Source organism: Zonotrichia albicollis, chromosome 1 (assembly GCF_047830755.1).
Source record: "Zonotrichia albicollis isolate bZonAlb1 chromosome 1, bZonAlb1.hap1, whole genome shotgun sequence".
Lineage (NCBI taxonomy): Eukaryota > Metazoa > Chordata > Aves > Passeriformes > Passerellidae > Zonotrichia > Zonotrichia albicollis.
Window position 1 is genome coordinate 154,715,374 of NC_133819.1, and position 16,038 is coordinate 154,731,411.

The 16,038-nt window shown below is 43.2% G+C and overlaps 1 protein-coding gene across 1 annotated transcript in view; it reads left to right on the top strand.

Moving 5' to 3' along the window:
• Nucleotides 1-775: 775 nt before the first annotated feature.
• Nucleotides 776-16,038, top strand: part of LOC141726139 (tonsoku-like protein) — a 91,555-nt gene continuing 76,292 nt past the window's right edge. The window contains exons 1-3 of the mRNA XM_074530939.1: nucleotides 776-867; nucleotides 9,539-9,710; nucleotides 12,628-12,742. Of these exons, the coding sequence (XP_074387040.1) occupies nucleotides 776-867; nucleotides 9,539-9,710; nucleotides 12,628-12,742 (379 nt within the window). The remainder of the gene's footprint in view (nucleotides 868-9,538; nucleotides 9,711-12,627; nucleotides 12,743-16,038) is intronic.

Here is a 16,038-nt window from a genome sequence, read left to right on the forward strand (position 1 = left end):
TAATTTGGGAGGGAATTTTGGAGAGGAGTTTTGGAATTGTGGGGTTGGATTTTGGTGAGGATTTGTGGGAGTTTGGGAATCTGGGATTTTGGGATTTTTGGGGAATTGGAATGGAATTTTGGGAAGGAATTTGGGGATTTGGGAGAGGATTTTGGGGTTGGATTTTGGGAATTTTGGGATTTTGGGATGGAAATTTTGGGATTTTGGGATTTTTGGGATGGAAATTTTGGGAATTCTGGGAGGGAATTTTGGGTTTGGGGGTTCCCCAAAGAGCTCCCGGCTGCTCTGGGAGTGCCTGCACTGGGCTGAGTGAGGGAAATTCCGGAAATTTCTGGGAAATTTGGGAATTTTGGGAATTCTGGGAATTTTGGGAATTCTTGGAATGGGGTTTGGGGGCGTTTTTTGGGGTTTTTTTGAGGGGATTTTTGGGGGTTTCCAAGTCAATTTTTGCAATTTTGGGGAGGATTTCTGAGAGTTTGGGATGGGATTTCAGGGAGGGATTTTTTGGGGATTTTGGGAATTCTGGGATTGGGAATTCAAGGTGGGATTTGGGGATTTTTGGGATGGGAATTTTGGGAATTCTGGGAATTTTGGGAATGGGGTTTGGGGGCGTTTTTTGGGGTTTTTTTGGGGGATTTTTGGGGGTTTCCAAGTCAATTTTGGCAATTTCGGGGAGGATTTCTGAGAGTTTGGGATGGGATTTCAGAGAGGGAATTTTTGGGGATTTTGGGAATTCTGGGATTGGGAATTCGAGGTGGGATTTTGGGATTTTGGGATGGGAATTTTGGGAATTCTGGGAGGGAATTTTGGGTTTGGGGGTTCCCCAGAGAGCTCCCGGCTGCTCTGGGAGTGCCTGCACTGGGCTGAGTGAGGGAAAATTCCGGAATTTCTGGGAATTTTGGGAATTCTGGGAATTCTGGGAATTTTTGGGAATGGAATTTGGGGGGTTTGGAGGGAGTTTGGGGCGTTTTGGAGCCGATTTTGGGGGTGGAATTTGAGGGTTTCGAAGTCGATATTGGGGATTTTGGAGAGGATTTTTTGGGAGCTTGGGATGGAATTTTGGGAATTTTAGGATTGGGAATTTTGGGAATTGTGGGATTGAATTTTGGGGATTTTGGGAATCCGGGGTTGGATTTTGGGGTGGAATTTGGGGATTTCAGAGTCAATATTTGAGATTTTTGCGAGCGTTTTTGGGGAGTTTGGGATGGAATTTTGGGAATTCTGGGGTTGGAATTTGGCAATTTTGAGGTGGAATTTTGGAATTTTAGGAATTTTGGGAGTTTGGGAATTTTAGGGAGGTTTTTTGCGGTTCTGGGATTGGATTTTGGGAATTCTGGGGCGGAATTTGGGACAGTTTTGGGATGGAATTTTGGGAATTTTGGGAAGGAATTTGGGACAGTTTTGGAATGGAATTTTGGGAATTTTGAGAAGGAATTTTGGGAATTTTGAGAAGGAATTTTGGGAATTTTAAGAAGAATTTTTGGGAATTTTGAGAAGGAATTTTGGGAATTTTGGGAAGGATTTTTGGGGATTCTGGGGTTGGATTTGGGGCAGTTTTGGGAAGGAATTTGGAGATCTGGGACGGAATTTTGGGGATGGATTCTGGGAATTTTGGGATTGGGATTTGGGGGCGTTTTTAGGGTTTTTTTGGGGATTTTTGGGGGTTTCCAAGTCAATTTTTGCAATTTTGGGGAGGATTTCTGAGAGTTTGGGATGGGATTTCAGAGGGGGATTTTTGGGGATTTTGGGAATTCTGGGATTGGGAATTCGAGGTGGGATTTTGGGATTTTTGGAATGGGAATTTTGGGAATTCTGGGAATTTTGGGAATGGGGTTTGGGGGCGTTTTTTGGGGTTTTTGAGGGGATTTCTGGGGGTTTCCAAGTCAATTTTGGCAATTTGGGGAGGATTTCTGAGAGTTTGGGATGGAATTTCAGAGAGGGATTTTTGGGGATTTTGGGAATTCTGGGATTGGGAATTTGGGGTGGGATTTTGGGATTTTTGGGATGGGAATTTTGGGAATTCTGGGAATTTTGGGATTGGGGTTTGGGGGCGTTTTTTGGGGTTTCCCAGGGGATTTTTGGGGGTTTCCAAGTCAATTTTGGCAATTTTGGGGAGGATTTCTGAGAGTTTGGGATGGGATTTTGGAGAGGGGATTTTTGGGGATTTTGGGAATTCTGGGATTGGGAATTCGAGGTGGGATTTTGGGATTTTTGGGGATGGGAATTTTGGGAATTTTGGGAATTCTGGGAATGGGGTTTGGGGGCGTTTTTTGGGGTTTTTTTGGGGATTTTTGGGGGTTTCCAAGTCAATTTTTGCAATTTTGGGGAGGATTTCTGAGAGTTTGGGATGGGATTTCAGAGAGGGGTTTTTGGGGATTTTGGGAATTCTGGGATTGGGAATTCGGGGTGGGATTTTGGGATTTTTGGGATGGGAATTTTGGGAATTCTGGGAATTTTGGGAATGGGGTTTGGGGCGTTTTTTGGGGTTTTTGAGGGGATTTTTGGGGGTTTTGGGGTGGAATTTGGGGATTTCAGAGTCAAAATTTGAGATTTTTGCGAGCGTTTTTGGGGAGTTTGGGACGGAATTTTGGGAATTCTGGGTTGGAATGTGGGAATTTTGAGGTGGAATTTTGGGATTTTAGGAATTTTGGGAGTTTGGGAATTTTAGGGAGGATTTTTGCGGTTCTGGGATTGGATTTTGGGAATTCTGGGGCGGAATTTGGGGCAGTTTTGGGATGGGAATTTGGGGAATTTTGAGAAGGAATTTTGGGAATTTTGGGAAGGATTTTTGGGGATTCTGGGGTTGGATTTGGGGCAGTTTTGGGAAGGAATTTGGAGATTTGGGACGGAATTTTGGGGTTGGATTCTGGGAATTTTGGGATTGGGATTTGGGGGCGTTTTTAGGGGTTTTTGAGGGGATTTTTGGGGGTTTCCAAGTCAAATTTTGACAATTTTGGGGAGGATTTCTGAGAGTTTGGGATGGGATTTCAGAGAGGGATTTTTGGGGATTTTGGGAATTCTGGGATTGGGAATTCAAGGTGGGATTTGGGGATTTTTGGGATGGGATTTTTGGGAATTTTGGGAATTTTGGGAATGGGGTTTGGGGGCGTTTTTAGGGGGATTTTTGGGGGTTTCCAAGTCAATTTTGGCAATTTTGGGGAGGATTTCTGAGAGTTTGGGATGGGATTTCAGAGAGGGATTTTTGGGGATTTTGGGAATTCTGGGATTGGGAATTCGAGGTGGGATTTTGGCATTTTTGGAATGGGAATTTTGGGAATTCTGGGAATTTTGGGAATGGGGTTTGGGGCGTTTTTTGGGGTTTTTGAGGGGATTTTTGGGGGTTTCCAAGTCAATTTTTGCAATTTTGGGGAGGATTTCTGAGAGTTTGGGATGGGATTTCAGAGGGGGATTTTTGGGAATTCTGGGATTGGGAATTCGGGGTGGGTTTTGGGGATTTTTGGGATGGGAATTCTGGGAATTTTGGGAATTCTGGGCATGGGATTTGGGGGGTTTGGGGTTTTTTTGGGGATTTTTGGGGGTTTCCAAGTCAAATTTTGCAGTTTCGGGGAGGATTTCTGAGAGTTTGGGATGGGATTTCAGAGAGGGAATTTTTGGGGATTTTGGGAATTTTGGGATTTTTGGGATTTTGGGATGGAAATTTTGGGATTTTGGAATTTTTGGGATGGAAATTTTGGGAATTCTGGAGGGAATTTTGGGTTTGGGGGTTCCCCAAAGAGCTCCCGGCTGCTCTGGGAGTGCCTGCACTGGGCTGAGTGAGGGGAAATTCCGGAATTTCTGGGAATTCTGGGAATTTTGGGAATTCCAGAAAATTTGGGAACGGGATTTGGGGGGTTTGGAGGGGATTTTTTGGGGGTTTTGGGGCAGAATTTGGGGATTTTAAAGTCAATATTTGGAATTTTTGGGAGGATTTTTCGGAGTTTTCGAGGGCGACATTTTGGGAATTGTGTGAGTGGGATTTTGGGGTGGAATTTTGGGATTTTGGGGTTGGATTTTGGGAATTTGGGAGGGAATTTTGGCGAGGATTTTTGGAATTCTGGGTTGGATTTTGGTGAGGATTTGTGGCAGTTTGGGAATCTGGGATTTTGGGGTTTTTGGGGAATTGGAATGGAATTTTGGGGAGATATTTGGGGATTTGGGACAGGATTTTGGGGTTGGATTTTGGGAATTTTGGGATCGGGATTTTGGGAATTCTGGGATTGGGATTTTGGGGTTTTTGAGGGGATTTTTGGGGGTTTTGGGGAGGAATTTGGGGGTTTCCAAGTCAATTTTGGGAATTTTCGAGAGGATTTTTGGGACTTTGGGAGGGAGTTTGGAAGGGGATTTTGGGAGTTCCGGGAACTTTGGGATCGGATTTTGGGAATTTTGGGAATTCTGAGAGGATTTTGAGGTTCTGGAATTGGATTTTGGGAATTCTGGGGCAGAATTTGGGGCAGTTTTTGGGCAGGAATTTGGGCATTTGGGGAGGGATTTTGGGAATTCTGGGAACTTTGGGGTTGGATTTTGGGAAATCCGGGAATTTTGGGAATTCTGGGAATTCTGGGAATGGGATTTGGGGGGTTTGGAGGGAGTTTGGGGCGTTTTGGAGCCGATTTTTGGGGTGGAATTTGAGGGTTTCGAAGTCGATATTGGGAATTTTGGAGAGGGTTTTTGGGGAGTTTGGGATGGAATTTTGGGAATTTTAGGATTGGGAATTTGGGATGGGAACTTTGGGAATTCTGGGATTGAATTTTGGGAGTTTTGGGAAGGGATTTGGGGATTTTGGGAATCCGGGGTTGGATTTTGGGGCGGAATTTGGGGATTTCAGAGTCAATATTTGAGATTTTTGCGAGCGTTTTTGGGGAGTTTGGGACGGAATTTTGGGAATTCTGGGGTTGGAATGTGGGAATTTTGAGAGGAAATTTGGGGAATTTTAGAAATTTTAGCAATTCTGGGAGTTTGGGAAATTCAGGGAGGATTTTTGCGGTTCTGGGATTGGATTTTGGGAATTCTGGGGCGGAATTTGGGGCAGTTTTGGGATGGGAATTTGGGAATTTTGGGAAGGAATTTTGGGAATTTTGAGAAGGAATTTTGGGAATTTTGGGAAGGAATTTTGGGAAGGATTTTTGGGGATTCTGGGATTGGATTCGGGGCAGTTTTGGGAAGGAATTTGGAGATTTGGGACAAAATTTTGGGGTTGGATTCTGGGAATTTTGGGATTGGGATTTGGGGGCGTTTTTGGGGGTTTTTTTGGGGATTTTTGGGGGTTTCCAAGTCAATTTTGGCAATTTTGGGGAGGATTTCTGAGAGTTTGGGATGGGATTTCAGAGGGGGATTTTTGGGGATTTGGGAATTCTGGGATTGGGAATTCGAGGTGGGATTTTGGGATTGAGTTTTTGGGATTTTTGGGATTTTTGGGATGGGAATTTTGGGAATTCTGGGAGGGAATTTTGGGTTTGGGGGTTCCCCAAAGAGCTCCCGGCTGCTCTGGGAGTGCCTGCACTGGGATGAGTGAGGGAAAATTCCGGAAATTTCTGGGAAATTTGGGAATTTTGGGAATTTGGGGAATTTCGGGAGTGGGGTTTGGGAGGTTTGGGGGTGTTTTTTGGGGTTTTTGAGGGGATTTTTGGGGGTTTCCAGGTCAATTTTGGCAATTTTGGGGAGGATTTCTGAGAGTTTGGGATGGAATTTCAGAGGGGGATTTTTGGGGATTTTGGGAATTCTGGGATTGGGAATCTGGGAGGAGATTTTTGGGAATTTGGAATTTTGGGAGTGGATTTTTGGGAATTTAGAGGGGAATTTTGGGAAATCTGGGATTTGGGTTTGGTTTTTTGGGAATTTTGGGATTGAGGGATGGTTTTTTTGGGATTTTGGGATTGGAATTTTGGGATCTGAGATGGGAATTTTTGGGACTTAGGGGTTGGAATTTGGGACTTCAGGATTGGAATTTTTTGGGAATTTCAATTTTTAGGGAATCAGGGATGGAATTTCAGGAATTTTCTCCCAATATTTCCCCCCATTCCCTGGAGAATCTGGGATGGGAATTTTGGGAATTTGGGATTGGAAATTTGGGAATCTGGGAATGGATTTTGGGAATTTTGGGATTGGATTTTGGGAATATCGGAATTTGGGAATCTGGGATGGGGAGTTTTGGAATTTTGGGATGTGGGATTGGATTTTTTTGGGGACTTTGGGAATTTACGAGGAGATTTTGGGGAATTTTAGGCAGAATTTTGGGAATGTCTGGGGTGTTTGAATTGGAATTTTGGGAATTTTGATTTTTAGGGCATTGGGGATGGGAATTTCAGGATTTTCAGGAATTTTCTCCCAAAATTTCCCCCCCAGAGCTTCCCATTCCCTGGAGGATCTGGGATGGGAATTTTGGGAATTTTGGGATTGGACTTCTTGGGAATTTTGGGATTGGATTTTGAGATTCTGGAAATGAATTTTGGGAATTTTGGAGGGGATTTTTGGGAATTTTGGGATTGGATTTTGAGATTCTGGAAATGAATTTTGGGAATTTTGGAGGGGATTTTTGGGAATTTTGGGATTGGATTTTGAGATTCTGGAAACTGATTTGGGAATTTTGGAGAGGATTTTTGGGAATTTTGGGAATTTGGGATTGGATGTTTTGGGGTCTGAGATTGGAATTGGGGAATTTGCGTAATTGAGGGATTGGGTTTTTTGGGAATTTTTGGAGACAATTTTTTTTGGAATTTTAGGGAAAAATTTGGGGAATTTTGGGGTGTTTGGATCGGAATTTTGGGAATTTAAATTCTTAGGAATCGGGGATGGGAATTTCAGGATTTTCTGGAATTTTTTCCCAATATTTTCCCTCCCAGCACCTCCCATTCCCTGGAGGATCTGGGATGGGAATTTTGGGAATTTTGGGATTGGATTTCAGGAAACTTTGGGAATTTTGGGGAGGATTTTTGGGAATTTTGGGGTCTTAGGAAATTTTTGGAAACTGGGATTGGATTTTTTGGGGTCTGGGATGGGAATTTGGGAATTGGGGATTTGGGAATTGGGGATTGGGGGTTGGGTTTTTTGGGAATTTTGGATCGGAATTTTGGGAATTTCAATTTTTAGGGAATCAGGGATGGAATTTCAGGAATTTTTTCCCAATTTTCCCCGCAGTGCCTCGGGTTCCCTGGAGGATCTGGGATGGGAATTTTGGGGATTTTGGGATTGGATTTCATGGGAATTTTGGGATTGAATTTTGAGATTCTGGAAACGAATTTTGGGAATTTTGGAGGGGATTTTTGGGAATTTTGGGAATCTGGGATTTGAATTTTTTGGGGTCTGGGATTGGAATTTGGGAATTTGCGTAATTGGGGGATTGGGTTTTTTGGGAATTTTGGAGACCATTTTTTTTGGAATTTTAGGGAAAAATTGGGGGAATTTTTGGGGTGTTTGGATTGGAATTTTGGGAATTTAAATTCTTAGGGAATCGGGGATGGGAATTTCAGGATTTTCTGGAATTTTTTCCCAATATTTCCCCCCCAGTGCCTGGAGGATTTGGGATGGAAATTTTGGGATTGAATTTTGAGATTCTGGAAACGAATTTTGGGGAAATTTTTGGGGTGTTTGGATGGGAATTTTGGGAACTTTGATTTTCAGGGATTTAGGATCAGAATTTCAGGAATTTTCTCCCAATATTCCCCCCATTCCCTGGAGGATCTGGGATGGGAATTTTTGGGAATTTTGGGATTGGATTTCTTGGTAATTTTGGGATTGGATTTTGAGATTCTAGAAACGAATTTTGGAGTGGATTTTGTGGAATCTCGCATTGGAATCTGGCAGTTTCGGAGAGGAATTTTTTTGAAATTTTAGGCAGAATTTTGGGAATTTTTGGGGTATTTGGATGGGAATTTTGGGAATTTCGATTTTTAGGGAATCAGGGATGGGAATTTCAGGATTTTCTGGAATTTTCTCCCAATATTTCCCCCCAGTGCCTCCCATTCCCTGGAGGATCTGAGATGGAAAAATTTGGGGAATTTTGGGAATTGAATTTTGAGATTCTGGAAACGAATTTTGGAGTGGATTTTTGAGAATCTTGTACTGGAATTTGGCAATTTCAGAGAGAATTTTTTTGAATTTTAGGGAAAAATTGGGGGAATTTTTGGGGCATTTGGATCGGAATTTTGGGAATTTCAATTTTTAGGGAATTAGGATCAGAATTTCAGGAATTTTCTTCCCTGCAGTGCCTTGGGTTCCCTGGAGGATCTGGGATGGGAATTTTGGGAATTTGGGAATCTGCGAATGGATTTTGGGAATTTCGGAGTGGATTTTTGGGAACGTTGCATTGGAATTTGGCAATTTCGGAGAGAATTTTAGGGCAAAATTTGGGGAATTTTTGGGGCATTTGGATTGGAATTTTGGGAATTTCAATTTTTAGGGAATCAGGGATGGAATTCCAGGATTTTTAGGAATTTTTTCCCAATTTTCTCCCCCGCAGTGCCTCGGGTTCCCTGGAGGATCTGGGATGGGAAATTTTGGGAATTTTGGGATTGGACTTCTTGGGAATTTTGGGATTGGATTCTGAGATTCTGAAAACGAATTTTGGGAATTTTGGAGAGGATTTTTGGGAATTTTGGGAATCTGGGATTGGATTTTTTGGGGTCTGGGATTGGAATTTGGGAATTTGCGTAATTGGGGGATTGGGTTTTTTGGGAATTTTGGAGACCATTTTTTTTGGAATTTTAGGGAAAAATTTGGGGAATTTTTGGGGTGTTTGGATCGGAATTTTGGGAATTTTGATTTTTAGGGCATTGGGGATGGGAATTTCAGGATTTCAAGAAATTTTTTTCCCAAAATTTCCCCCCCAGTGCCTCGGGTTCCCTGGAGGATCTGGGATGGGAATTTTGGGAATTTGGGAATCTGGGAATGGATTTTGGGGTTTTCGGAGTGGATTTTTGGGGATCTCACATTGGAATTCGGCAATTTCTGAGAGAATTTTAGGGAAACATTGGGGGAATTTTTGGGGCGTTTGGATGGGAATTTTGGGAATTTCAATTTTTAGGGAATCAGGGATGGAATTTCAGGAATTTTTTCCCAATTTTCTTTCCCCGCAGTGCCTCGGGTTCCCTGGAGGATCTGGGATGGGAATTTTGGGGATTTTGGGATTGGATTTTGAGATTCTGGAAACGAATTTTGGGGAATTTTTGGGGTGTTTGGCGGGGAATTTTGATTCTTAGGGCATCGGGGATGGGAATTTCAAGATTTTCAGGAATTTTCTTCCCCGCAGTGCCTCGGGTTCCCTGGAGGATCTGGGATGGGAATTTTGGGATTGGATTTCAGGAAACTTTGGGAATTTTGGAGAGGATTTTTGGGAATTTTGGGATCTTAGGAACTTTTGGGAATCTGGGATTGGATTTTTTGTGGTCTGGGATGGGAATTTGGGAATTGGGGATTTGGGAATTGGGGATTGGGGGTTGGGTTTTTTGGGGCATTTGGATTGTAATTTTGGGAATTTCAATTTTTAGGGAATCAGGGATGGAATTCCAGGAATTTCAGGAATTTTTTCCCAATTTTCCTGCAGTGCCTCGGGTTCCCTGGAGGATCAGTTCCGGGCCCAGCTGAACCTGGGGCTGCTCCTGCAGCGCTCGGGGGACCCTCGGGGGTCCCTGCGGAGCCTCGGCCGCGCCCGCGACTGCGCCCACAAACTCGGCCACAGGCACATGCAGGGGGAGGCTGAGGCACACATGGGACAGGTGAGAACCTTCCAGAACCTTCCGGGAACGTCAGGGAATTTTTTGGGAATTTTTGGGATTTTTTTCGGATTTTTTTCGCGATTTTTTAGCGATTTTTCGCAATTTTTTTGTGAATTTTTTGGCTATTTTTGGTGATTTTTTGCAAGTTTTTTAGGATTTCCTGGGTGTTTTTGGACTCTTTGGATATTTCTAGAATTTTGGGAATAATCAGGAAATTGTCAGATTTTTTGGGGGAATTTTTGAGATTTTTTGAGGATTTTTTTTGAATTTTGAGGTTTTTGGGGATCCCCAGGGGTCCCTGCGGAGCCTCGGCCACAGGCACATGCAGGGGGAGGCTGAGGCACACATGGGACAGGTGAGAACCTTCCAGAACCTTCCGGGAAATTCGTGGAATTTTTTGGGAATTTTTGGGGTTTTTTTCAGATTTTTTTCGCGATTTTTTGGCGATTTTTTGAGAATTTTTTGGCGATTTTTTGTGCTTTTTGGAGGATTTTTCGGCTGTTTTTTGACTGTTGAGGTACTTCTAAAATTTTTGGAATAATCAGGAAATAATTAGGAATTTTCTGGGAATTTTTTTGGGGACTTTTAGGAAATTTTTTGGAATTTTTTAGGACTTTTTGCGAATTTTTTGTGATGGTTTTGGGGATTTTTTTTTGGTGTGTGTTTTGTAAATTTCCCGGCTGTTTTTTCAATGTTCATTGATCAATTTGTGGAATTTTTGTAATTTTTAAGAAATTTTTTAGGAATTTTTTTGGCGATTTTTTTTTTTAATTTTTTGCCATTTTCACTATATATTTAAGGATATATTCTCGGTGTTTTTCAGGATTTTCCCACCATTTATTAAGGTATTTTGGGATTTTTTTGAGGATTTTGGGGAATTTTGAGGTTTTTGGGGATCCCCAGGGGTCCCTGCGGAGCCTCGGCCACAGGCACATGCAGGGGGAGGCTGAAGCACACCTGGGACAGGTGAGAACCTTCCAGAACCTTCCGGGAACTTCGGGGAATTTTTGGGATTTTTTTCGGATTTTTTTGCAATTTTTCGCAATTTTTTGTGAATTTTTTGGCGATTTTTTATGATTTTTGGAGGATTTTTCGGCTGTTTTTTGACTGTTTAGGTACTTCTAAAATTTTTGTGGAATAATCAGGAAATAATTAGGAATTTTCTGGGAATTTTTTTGGGGACTTTTAGGAAATTTTTTGGAATTTTTAGGACTTTTTGCGAATTTTTTGCGATGTTTTTGGGGATTTTTTTTTTGGTGTGTGTTTTGTAAATTTTCCGGCTGTTTTTCCAATGTTCATTGATCAATTTGTGGAATTTTTGTAATTTTTAAGAAATTTTTTAGGAATTTTTTTGGCGTTTTTTTTTTTTAATTTTTTGCCATTTTCACTATATATTTAAGAATGTATTCTCGGTGTTTTTCAGGATTTTCCCACCATTTATTAAGGTATTTTTGGGATTTTTTTGAGGATTTCGGGGAATTTTGGGGTTTTTGGGGATCCCCAGGGGTCCCTGCAGAGCACATGCAGGGGGAGGCTGAGGCACACCTGGGACAGGTGAGAACCTTCCAGAACCTTCCGGGAACTTCGGGGAATTTTTTGGGAATTTTTGAGATTTTTTTCGGATTTTTTTGGCGATTTTTTGCAAATTTTTGCGAATTTTTTGGTGATTTTTCGCTATTATTTTGTGAATTTTTTGGCTATTTTTGGTGATTTTTTTGCACGTTTTTTAGGATTTCCTGGGTGTTTTTGGACACTTTGGATATTTCTAGAATTTTGGAAATGATCAGGAAACTTTCAGATTTTTTGGGGAATTTTTCAGAATTTTTTAGAAATTTTTAGAGAATTTTTGCGATTTTATTTTTTTGGTCATTCCATGGGGTTTTTAGGATTTTTTAAAAATTCTATAGGTTTTTTTGGGGGGAATTTCACGGGATTTTTTTGGGGGAATTCTGGGAATTTTTTGAGAATTTCCCAATTTTTTGGGAATTCCATTTAATTTTTTGGTAATTCCCAGGAATTTTTGCTCACTGTTCATTGAGCAATTTTGGGGATTTCAGGGATTTTTTTTAAATTTTTTTTTGAATTTCACGGGATTTTTTTGAGAACTCTGGGAATTTTTTGAGAATTTCTCAAAATTTCTTTTTGGTAATTCCCAAGAATTTTTGCTCACTGTTCATTGAGCAAATTTTGGCATTTTAAAGATTTTTTTTTTTATTTATTTCACAGGATTTTTTTGAGAATTTCCCAATTCTTTTGGGAATTCCATTTAATTTTTTGGTAATTCCCAGGAATTTTTGCTCACTGTTCATTGAGAAATTTTTGGGATTTTGGGGATTTTTTTTTTGTTTTTTTTTTTTCTGAATTTCACGGGATTTTTTTTGAGAATTCTGGGAATTTTTTGAGAATTTCCCAAATTTTTTGGAATTCCATTTAATTTTTTGGTAATTTCCGGGAATTTTTACTCACTGTTCATTAAAAATTTTTGGGATTTTGGGGATTTTTTTTTTTTTTCTGATTTTCATGGGATTTTTTTGGGGAGTTCTGGGAATTTTTTGAACATTTTCCAATTTTTTTTGGGGAATTCCATTAAATTTTTTGGTAATTGCCAGGAATTTTTGCTTACTGTTCGTTGAGCTATTTTTGGGATTTTGGGGATATTTTTTTTTAAATTTTTTTTCTGAATTTCACGATATTTTTTGTTTTGAGAATTCCTCAAATTCTTTTTGATAATTCCCAAGAATTTTTGCTCACTATTCATTGAGAAATTTTGGGATTTGGGGGAATTTTTTTTTTTTTTTAATTATTTTTTCTGGATTTCACGGGATTTTTTTGAGAATTTCCCTTTTTTTGGGGGGAATTCCATTCAATGTTTTTGGGGGATTATCTGGGATTTTGTTAATTCTGTGTTTCCCTGCAGGTGCTGCTCTCCCTGGGCGATTTCGAGGGCGCCCGGCGGGCGCTGGGCCGGGCCCTGAGGCTGGGCCAGGCCGACAGTGCCGACACACAGAGCGTGCAAAGCAGCCTCAGGCACGGTCAGTGGCAGCAAAATCACCCAAAATAGATAAAATATGCACTAAAATGGGGCTAAAGTGGCAAAAAATGGCATCAAAATGGGGCTAAAATGGTAAAAAATGGCACCAAAATGGCGCCAAGGGTGGCCAGGCCCTGAGGCTGGGCCAGGCCGACAGCGCCGACACACAGAGAGTCCTCAGCAACCTCAGGCACGGTCACTGGCACCTAAAGAGTTAAAAATGGGACCAAAATCCCTTAAAATAGTAAAAAATGGCACCAAAATGGCACCAAAATCCCCTTAAAATAGCACTAAAATGGGGCTAAAATGGCAAAAAATGGCACCAGAATGGCCCCAAAGGTTGGCCGGGCCCTGAGGCAGAGCGCCCTCAGCGGCCTCAGGCACCGTCAGTGGCACCTAAATGGCACCAAAATGTCCAAAAATGACACCAAAATCCCCTAAAATAGCACTGAAATGGGGCTAAAATGGCAAAAAAAAAAGGCAAAAAGTGGCAAAATTGGCACTAAAATGGTAAAAAATGGCGCCGAAGGGAGGCCGGGCCCTGAGGCTGGGCCAGCCCGACAGCACTGACAGCAGAGCGCCCTCAGCAGCCTCAGGCACGGTCAGTGGCATCTAAAGGGTCAAAAATGGCACCAAAATCCCCTAAAACAGCACTAAAATGGGGCAAAAATGGCAAAAAGTGGCAAAATTTGCACTAAAATTGTGAAAAGTTGGACCAGAATGGGGCCTAAGGGTGGCCGGGCCCTGAGGCTGGGCCAGCCCAACAGCGCCGACAGCAGAGCGCCCTCAGCAGCCTCAGGCACGGTCAGTGGCACCTAAAGGGTCAAAAATGGCACCAAAATCCCTTAAAATAGCAAAAAATGGCACCAAAATGGCACCAAAATCCCTTAAAATAGCACTAAAATGGGGATAAAATGGCAAAAAATGGCATCAAAATGGGGCTAAAATGGCAAAAAATGGCATCAAAATGGCCCCAAAGGGTGGCCGGGCCCTGAGGCAGAGCGCCCTCAGCAGCCTCAGGCACGGTCAGTGGCACCTAAAGGGTTAAAAATGGCACCAAAATCCCTTAAAATAGCACCAAAATCCCCTAAAACAGCACTAAAATGGGGCAAAAATGGCAAAAAGTGGCAAAATTTGCACTAAAATTGTGAAAAGTTGGACCAGAATGGGGCCTAAGGTTGGACGGGCCCTGAGGCTGGGCCTGCCCGACAGCGCCGACAGCAGAGCGCCCTCAGCGGCCTCAGGCACGGTCAGTGGCACCTAAATGGCACCAAAATCACCCAAAATAGATAAAAATAGCAAAAAAATGGAGCTAAAATGGCAAAAAATGGCTTCAAAATGGGGCTAAAATGGTAAAAAATGGCATCAAAATGGCCCCAAAGGGTGGCCAGGCCCTGAGGCAGAGCACCCTCAGCAGCCTCAGGCACGGTCAGTGGCATCTAAAGGGTTAAAAATGGCACCAAAATCCCTTAAAATAGCACCAAAATCCCCTAAAACAGCACTAAAATGGGGCTAAAATGGCAAAAAGTGGCAAAATTTGCACTAAAATGGTGAAAAGTTGGATCAGAATAGGGCCTAAGGGTGGCCAGGCCCTGAGGCTGGGCCAGGCCGACAGCACTGACAGCAGAGCGCCCTCAGCAGCCTCAGGCACCGTCAGTGGCACCTAAATGGCGCCAAAATGTCCAAAAATAGCACCAAAATCTCCTGAAATAGCACTAAAATGGGACTGAAATGGCTCAAAATGGTACCAAAATGGTAAAAAGTGGCAAAATTGGCACTAAAATGGTAAAAAATGGCAGCAGAATGGACCCTAAGGGTGGCCGGGCCTTGAGGCAGAGTGGGCACAGCAGCCTCGGGCACCGTCGGTGGCACCTAAATGGCACCAAAATCACCCAAAATAGATTAAAAATGCGGCTAAAATGGCTCCAGGTGGCACTAAAATGGCAAAAAGTGGTGCTAAAATGGGAAAAAAGTGGCACAAAATGGGATCAAAATGGCAAAAAGTGGCACCAAAATCTCAAAAAATGGCACAAAAATGGCGTCAAATGAAGCTAAATTGGCAAAAAATGGCACCAAAATGGCTGAAAGTGGTGCTAAAATGGCACAAAATGGGAAAAAAAAGGCACTAAAATGGTACCTAGGGGGACCAAGTGGCACCAATTGGTATCAAAATGGCAAAAATGGCTCCGAGTGTCCCCAAATGGTGCCAAAATGGCCCCAGGTGGCACCAAAATGGCACAAAAATGGCGCCAAATGATGCCAAGTAGACCCAAATGGCACCAAAATGGCAAAAATTGGCACCAAATGGGACTGAAATGGCAAAAAGTGGCACAAAAATGTCCCCGATGTCCCCAACAGCCCCAAAGTCCCTGAGTGTCCCCAAAGTCCCTGAGTGTCCCCAATGTCCCCGATGTCCCTGATGTCCCCAATCCCTCTGAATGTCCCCAATGCCCCCGATGCCCCCACTGTCCCCAGTGTCCCCACTGTCCCAGTCACTGCAGTGTCCCCAGACACCCTAAGTGTCCCACATGTCTCAAATGTCCCCAATCCCTCCATTGTCCCCAATCCCCCTGAGTGTCCCCAATCCCCCTGGGTATCCCCAATGTCTCCAATGTCCCTGAGTGTCCCCAATGTCCCAACAGCCCCAATGTCTCCAAATCCCTATGAGTGTCCCCAATGTCCCCACTGTCCCTGAGTGACCCCAATCCCCCTGGGTATCCCCAATGGCCCCAATGTCCCAAATGTCCCCAATCCCTATGAGTGTCCCCAATGTCCCCACTGTCCCCTCAGCCTCCCGTGTGTGTCACTGCCTGGCTGCTCTGTCCCACACTGACCCCACTGTCCCCTCGCTGTCCCTGTCACCCCAGCAGACACAGTGTCCCTGAATGTCCTCAATGTCCCCAATATCCCTGAGTGTCCCCAATGTCCCAACAGCCCCAATGTCCCCAATCCCCCTGAGTGTCCCCAGTGTCCCCAATGTCCCAGTCACTGCAATGTCCCCAGACACCCTAAGTGTCCCACATGTCTCAAATGTCCCCAGTCCCTCCAATGTCCCCAATGTCCCTGAGTGTCCCCAATGTCCCCAAAGTCCCCAATGTCCCAAATCCCCATAATGTCCCAAATGTCCCCAACACCCCCAATGTCCCCAATCCCTCTGAGTGTCCCCAATGTCCCTGAGTGTCCCCAATGTCCACAAGAGCTCCAGTGTCCCCAATGTCCCCAATGTCCCCAACACCCCGAATGCCCCCAATGTCCCAAATGTCACCAACACCCCCAATGTCCCCAATCCCCCCAACG